The following is a 7242-nucleotide window of genomic DNA, read 5'->3' as shown; positions in this document are numbered from 1 at the left end:
TCATCCAGAAATACACAGATTTGCGATAAACAACTGCACAAATGAGTACCACTCTCTTGTTCATAGCTGCACTCACTGTTTCTGAGCCCTAGCGACCATAGATGCAGTTTAGCTCATGTTTCCAAATAGTTGTGCCCAATGCAACAACATATCAGTTAGGACAAACTACAGCGCTCAATGAAGCCTGAGTGCTGCTGGACCGAAAACGTTAAAATACCAGCACGCATAAACATCATACAGGTCCTTAACCGAACAGTTTCGACACTGCAGCGCAGCTGATCTTCTTCCCTCGGCTTCTCTCAAGTCTAGAATCAAATAATTTTTATACACAACAATTGTAGAACAGCCTTCAGCTAATCACAAGAACGGTGGCATCCTCTGGGGTGGAGGCACAGGCTGATAGCCATTCTCCGGATGATTCTGCGGCATCCGCTCGCCAGCAGGCCTTCTGGTAAAACTTCCATGTGCATGGTTCTGCATAGGATTGAAGGTGCCCCACCAGTGAGCCTCGCCTTCAGCAGGGATCCAAGGGAACGGCGCAAAGCCCTCCCGCCCCCATGCATACGGCCGGTCAATGGGTCTAGAGATGCCCTCAGCATCAGGAACGCTCCTGTTCACAGCTCCAGGGGCTGAAAATCCATGGGGTCCTCCAACCTCAGCTGAGGATGACGCTGCAATGAAAGATGTAATTGTCAAGGCCCTCGGCCTAACCCTCCTAGTGGTAGGAGGGAATGGGCTGCTCTGCATAGAGGAGTGCATTGATTGTTGGTACATATGGCCTCTTGCACCATGACCATGGCCTCTAGTCTCTGTCACAACAGCTGGAACTGACCCTAAGGGTGCCACCAAATTGCTTCCACTGCGAGGTGTTGGCCTGTAGTATTTAAACATTGTAAGAGATACAAAAGATATGATTCAACAAAGTGAAAGAAAATCTGAAAAGATTTGTAGCACTCAATATTGTAATGAGCTTTTAAACTAGCCAATGGAACCAACAAGCAGATCAAATTTTCAGGTTTCAGGGGTTGCAACTGAACGTCAGGATAATTTAGGTTGCAGCAGCCCTTCTTTTTTTTTCCTCGAACACACAGGAGAGCTGCGTGTCATTCCATCAAGAAGAAAGCATATGGTACAATGAAGGGTGCAAATACGCACACTGAAAACTAACTACAGCAGCGCCAATTACCCATGTATAACGACCAGCCTGCACTACAAGGCCAATTGCCCGAGGCAAGCGAGGTAGCAGCTATTAGGCACAATTCTTAGGCACCACCTATTTGAGGTGAAGTATATGTACTTCTGTGCGCAAAATGGGGTTTATGTCGAAAGTATAAATATGGGGTGAGCTCTCAGCTGACCCCAACAAATTTCGGTATTCTACTATAATCCCACCCAAAAAAAAGTATCAAATCTCTCTTTTAAAATAATCATCATGTAATATAATCCCAATGACCCAAATGACAAACTTCTAGCTTTGCCCCTGAATATAGGGATCAAATATTTAAATGATACAAACCTATTTAGAATCAGATTCATGAACTGCGCATACCTATGGATTAGGGGATGATGATGTGCATATGATCTGGATCTCTGTTGGCTGCTGGTGTCATATCTCGGTAGTCCTATACCAAATGGAGTCATAGAATGATCAGGAATTCCTGATACAGGAAGATTACTCAAATGTCTGTGCTCACTGTCATGATTTCTTGACTCAGTCGCATGGAAAACTTGAGCATTACTCAAATCCGGAGTTGCATGGCCTTCCAAGCCAGTTGAATGCCGATGAAATGAAGTGCTTTCAGCACCAGAATTTGAAGTAGACGGTACATGCACAGGATGAAGAAAACCACGCAAGGCAAGATATGGGCAAACAAGTGAACTGCTTGCAGCAGCACTTGGGTGATCTCCAATTGTGTGATCTTCATAAAAGGGAAATATCAATGCAGTAAAAAAGAAAGAAGTTTAAGTGGTTGAAGTTTAGGTTGAATGCTTACAAGAAGTTGGCTCAGCTTCACGCTCCCTGCAAAAGAAAATATAAGTTAAATTAAGAACTTGAACAAGTGAAACATTTTTTTTAAGAACCTGAGGTTTCATATATGATATCACTAGGAAATAAATAAGAATTTTATAAAAACATAGTAATCCAGTATTAACAGCTAACTGTCATACATAAACAAATGGAATGGAAATGCACAAAGCCAGGAGGACAAAATATCCTGATAGCCAACAACAGACTTAACTGCCGCCTTACTGAAATTTAAAAGCATGTATATACTCATCATAAATGAAGACCAAAGTATGCCCAGACAACCTAATTTCGAGTCCTCGTCAAGGCAAATTCAGGCACATATTTCTTCTTAATACAAAGCTGCCAAGTTCCTCCTAGGTTGGTCTAGTTTTACTTTTACAAATATAAAGGCCCCAACCATGGCATGTATTCGTAAAAGATATGCTTAGTGTGCTGGAAACTCCAAAGGGTACTAATGGACATGTCATATGACTAACATAATGCATTAAACGTCATCATGAACCAGCATCAAAGGAGTTAATCTACAGTTTGTAGGCTGTGTCTTTCAGGGTTTGAATTCATCTTGCAATTTTGGCTTTTCATAGCTGCTTTCTGATAGCTAAGAGCAAGCGCTTTAAAATATCCGTTGACATGATAAATGAAAAAAATAGGCACTCGATTTTAAAAGGAAGAGCACAGTCCTCATTCTTGCTTCTCAATAAATAAAAACATGATGCAAAAGCCATCCAATCCAAGGTAAAAAGAAGTACTTACTCAAACACAGATGCTAGTTGAGTGAATCCACTAAAGGGGCACCATTGAAATCCAAATGGCTGTGAATAGATCCACAGGATAATGAGAGATAGGAGAGAGGTCAAAAGATGTCAGACAATGATGATGTGCTAAAACTGAAAACTGCATCTTCTATGGCATATTCAATACTCACTTCGTTTATTTTATAAGGTGCAGTTTGACCGCCCAAGTTCCCTACTATATGAGTTATGTGCCACGAAATTGATACCTTTAGGTTAGTATTAAAAGCACTAGCTAATGATTATGATTTTGTAACTATTAATAAAATATTATAGGGAAAATTTACGGTCAAATGTCGATTTTGCACAGCGAAACTATAGCCCAGGCCACCATACCATTGTAATACAGCAGCACTGTAACACTTGCTCTAGTGCCTATAATATATAAATTACAAACTAAAAAGATATGACTCTTCATGATGCAAAAAAATAACAGAAAAATATGTTAACAACACATGTATGGCCTAAATGTATATTTACTCTCAGATGAGCACTTACAAGGTCGGTGGCGATATCATAGTTTTCACTAGTCGTCCAGCCACCCATATCAATATCAGCAGAAGGGCGGTGCCCCCTTGCATAAAGCCAGCGACCTTTCTCAATCTTCCGACAGTTAGGGCATTGCATTGCTCCTTTTGCATTGAATGCAGATCCAATACAGTCTAGCAGGAAAAACTTGTTTAGTTCAGCAATCTGAGTATATCATAATGTATTTTCATGCATGTATTCACATACACACAGAGGGATGAAGGGACAGAAACATTTTTGGAGATGGAAAAAAAAACTAATGCAGAAACAAAATTGTGCTGGCGGTATTCAACTAAACTTAGGTGCTTGACAAAATGCGAAGGCATGATTTGAAGGTTTCCTTTGGATGTCAGTTCAAAATATTCACTTGTATAGCTACATGATGTGAAGTTGAGGTTGATATTTTGAAGATGATTAGGTTCATTCAATTCCAAATGTAGCAAATGTGCTCTGTATGTATACCTTATCTTGGTCAAACTACAAGATTAATTGACCAGTTAAAGAAATTGAGAAAACCTTGAATTGGGTGCCTATAAATTTTGACTGCAAATTAAAATCCAAGATTTCTAATCCCTGAACTAAATATGTTATTTGATTATTTCATTCTTTGTTAAAACTTTCTAATAAATTCCGAATTTATTTCATACTATAAATTGTAAAACAAATGACTTGCATAGGGAACCAACCCATCATCTGTGAAAAGTTAAGTATCACAGAGCAAAAATTCAGTTTTTGAAATAGCCTAAGTCAAAACAAACATAATAGAAACGTAAAGAATAAACAATCAAATAAGTAAGTAACAGATCAGAAAGTGGTAAAACACTCAACGGGCAGTTGTGATTAGAACCACCACCAGAGGAGTTTCAAATGCATGGAAAATAAGGTGAAGCGCCCTAATGGTGATTGAAGCACCATCCCAAACACGCAAAATGTGACCAGTTAATTAATGAGGCCCCCATTTTTCCCCTATGCACTTGGGACTTAACACGATGAAGGCACGGACTGAATTGGAACAGCAAGCCCTGAAGGTGGCATATTAGCAGCAAAAACTGTCCAACGAACACACTGGGCAAAGCTGATGTAGCGCCTCAACCCTCCATGGCAATAGCTAGTGAACCAACCAAATTTGCCACTAAACTCAAGCTTGAAATTACCAATTAACCCTTTCAGACGGCCCCAATTATGCAAGCTCAGCACTAGTACTTCCATGCATGCAGACTCATCATCAATTCATCATGAATCATCAATTCAACATCCAAACGACCAAATATGCATGTACACATGCATCTCTCCAAGTGTGAAGTCTGAACCACACCGTGATACCCTATGAAATCCTGGAGAATTACCCGCCAAAACTACTCTTTTACGGCAAATTACGGACGTATCTACAATATCCGGACCAACGCGGCTATCCCAGGCAGATCCGGTTGAGCAAAAACCGCAGCGCAGCAGGGACGCGAGGGAATCTGACCTAGGTGGAACTCGTGGCCGCATTGCAGCTTGGCGACGGAGCGGCCCCCACCGCGTGCGAGCACCGGATCCAGGCAGATGGAGCACGCCGCGCCCCCGCCCCCGCCCCCGCCCCCGCCACCGGCTGCCTCCGCCGGCGAGGCCGGCGGCGACCTCTCCAGATCCATCGACGCGTCCCCCAGGCGCTGCCTCTCTCGCGACGGAGGCGCTCGTGGGGTGGGGGCGTGAGCTCGAGGGGGAGGGGAGAGAGAAAGAGGGAGGGAGGGAGGAGAGGGGAGGATGGGGGAGGACAGGGACAGAAATGAGGACGGTGCGTCCGAACGGAATGGAAGGAGCGTGGAAGATGGCACAATGGTAATTATTTGGCTTTTTATGCTGTTTACAGCTTGCAATATTTGAGCATGTTTTGGTAGCGTGTGATGTTCGTGTAAATGTTGTGGTTTTATTTGTCGAAAACACTTGTCATGATTTTAGAAATGGTTTATTTTTAGATTTTTGTTGGAGGTACCAGGTGTGCGCAGAGTATTTTCCTTTAGCAGAAGAAAGCCTATAAGATACCTATGTTATGTTACCGTGCATGCACTAAGTATATTTCTTCTTACAATCGGGGTTTATAAAATATATATATTATGGTACTTTGTATGCACAGAGTCTATTCCATTAACGGGCAAGTTTACAAAATCTCATTATCCCGTTACTAATTGAATTTGATTTTTTAAAGCATCTTATGTATTCGGATATAATCACGGCTTAGATTATATCACTTAATTTCCTTGTATATTCTTCATTATGGAACGTTTAAATTTAGTTTATAGAAAGATCGCTCATATTTAGTACTACTATGAGAGGTATTTCTACGTAATGTTTGCTTCATAATTCCAATAAACTTACTGTACAAAATAATACCTTTTGTACAGCCAGACACATAAGCAATCAGCTTTCAACCAAATTGGCTAATTTAGTTACTCCAGTGCAAAGGTCAACTAAAAAGGAGGGACCAAACTGACAATGTGGCGTTCTTGGTCAAATCTCAGCGTGCACGTGAAAATTAACGAACTATACTACTCGATGCCACTGGCTCCAAGCTCCGTTTGCGCGTTCATGATCCGGCGGCGGACCCTGGTGATGTACATGTCGGCGGCCTGGTCGATCTCGTCCTCGATCCTGAACTCCAGGCCGTCGCCTTCCCGGCGGCTCCTGATGACGTCGATCACCGACGGCTCGTCATCATCCTCGTCGACGTCGAGCCCGTCCACGACGGCGAAGCCGCCGGCAGCACGGCGCTCGTTGCCCTCGTCGTCGAACAGCAAGCGCAGCGTGAGCGCACAGTCATCGGCGTAGCCGCCGTCGCCGCCGTCCTCGTTGGCTACTTGTTCGAACAAGCGAGCCAGCTCGGGGACGCCGACGACGTGGTTATTGTGCTCGCCGTCGTCCGCGGCCGGCGCGACGGCCTCGCCGCGCCTGCACTGCGCCGCCGCCTTCTCCCGGCCCTGCTTGCCCTCCTGGCGCGGTGCGAGCGCGCGGATGTGGCGGGATATCCCGGCGACCACCACCATCCTGCGGCGGAGCGAGGCGAGGAATAGGAGGCGGGCTCGGAGCACGGCGGCCTTCCCCCGCAGCGCGCCCACCGCCTTCCTCAGGAACTCGGCCGCCTTGCCAATGCTCTTCATGGCAGCTAGCTGGTCGATCGGTGAACTTACGAGGATTATACGCAAAGAAGATCAGAGAGAGGTGCACATGCAGCTGGGTTTCTCAAAGCTCAAAGTCCAGGGTGCTAAGAAAAGCCATGGAGATTCTATATATTGATGAAGCAAAGGAGGCTCCAAATAGCAAAGACAAAAATGGCAATGAACTTAGGTATGCAAAAGGCAGCTCATCCACACCGGACCAAATTGAAAGCCAAAGTGCACAGCAGATATAGCAGACAGTCATCAGTTAGGCAAGGCGAGAAAGTGGCGTGTTTCCTTGTGATTCAAGAGCAAGAAGCTGAAGCCAGTCGAACACGGTCGTCGTCGTGTCGTGTAATGCTCTCCAGAGACGACACACGCAGCTGCTTGCTTTGCTTGCCTGCGCACAACACTTGCATTGGCTTGCTTTGCTTGCCTGCGCACAACAGCTAGCTAGCTTACGTAGCGTCATGTTCATGCGACCTAATGCAGTTAGTTGTTCATGCTAACGACCATCGGTGTTGCGTTTCGATCTCTACCATGTAGTATCTCGCATGCCTAACTAACACCTGCTTTTGTGTCTTTTGCTGTAGCCATAATTGCATAGAGCTCTTGGCACTTGATTTTCCTCTAACCATAACTAGAGAAAACTCTATGTTTACTGTTTGGTATGGCTCCAACTCCAAACTTCAGCTTGGAGTTAAATGGAGCCAGCCAAACACCCCAACTCCACTATTTTTTGGAGCAATCTAACTCC

General features: G+C 44.3%; 2 protein-coding genes across 4 annotated transcripts; both read right to left on the bottom strand.

The window, feature by feature from the left end:
* Positions 1 to 5124, bottom strand: LOC101781652 (E3 ubiquitin-protein ligase RFI2). Of its 3 annotated transcripts, none has more exons than XM_004973995.4 (7): positions 4820 to 5124; positions 3319 to 3482; positions 2783 to 2841; positions 1995 to 2020; positions 1740 to 1919; positions 1550 to 1622; positions 1 to 874 (listed from the first exon to the last, which is right to left on the bottom strand). In XM_004973995.4, exons 1-7 carry the CDS (start codon positions 4983 to 4985, stop codon positions 358 to 360), a joined length of 1185 nt encoding a protein of 394 aa, XP_004974052.1. In that variant the 5' UTR covers positions 4986 to 5124; the 3' UTR covers positions 1 to 357. The 3 variants fall into 3 exon arrangements, with proteins under 3 accessions (XP_004974052.1, XP_004974051.1, XP_004974050.1); XM_004973994.4 differs by having other exon boundaries at positions 1695 to 1919; positions 4820 to 5123; XM_004973993.4 differs by having other exon boundaries at positions 1550 to 1919; positions 4820 to 5118.
* Positions 5125 to 5688: 564 nt separating this feature from the next.
* LOC101771280 lies at positions 5689 to 6685 on the bottom strand. Its single transcript, XM_004974835.3, has one exon. It carries the CDS (start codon positions 6486 to 6488, stop codon positions 5880 to 5882), a length of 609 nt encoding a protein of 202 aa, XP_004974892.1. The 5' UTR covers positions 6489 to 6685; the 3' UTR covers positions 5689 to 5879.
* Positions 6686 to 7242: the final 557 nt, after the last annotated feature.

Source organism: Setaria italica, chromosome VI (genome assembly GCF_000263155.2).
Source record: "Setaria italica strain Yugu1 chromosome VI, Setaria_italica_v2.0, whole genome shotgun sequence".
NCBI lineage: Eukaryota > Viridiplantae > Streptophyta > Magnoliopsida > Poales > Poaceae > Setaria > Setaria italica.
The sequence above is the reverse complement of the archived record's forward strand: the minus strand, read 5'-3'. Positions and strand labels throughout refer to the sequence as shown.

Excerpts from the sequence above, each read along its gene's own strand:
- LOC101781652 (XM_004973993.4), bottom strand. The coding sequence starts at position 4,985 with ATGGATCTGGAGAGGTCGCCGCCGGCCTCGCCGGCGGAGGCAGCCGGT. Across the intron at positions 2,021-2,782 it reads CAACTAGCATCTGTGTTTGA|GGAGCGTGAAGCTGAGCCAA; the intron begins GTAAGTACTTCT and ends TTTCTTTTGCAG. Across the intron at positions 875-1,549 it reads CATCATCCCCTAATCCATAG|GCCAACACCTCGCAGTGGAA; the intron begins GTATGCGCAGTT and ends TAAATACTACAG.
- LOC101771280 (XM_004974835.3), bottom strand. The coding sequence starts at position 6,488 with ATGAAGAGCATTGGCAAGGCGGCCGAGTTCCTGAGGAAGGCGGTGGGC.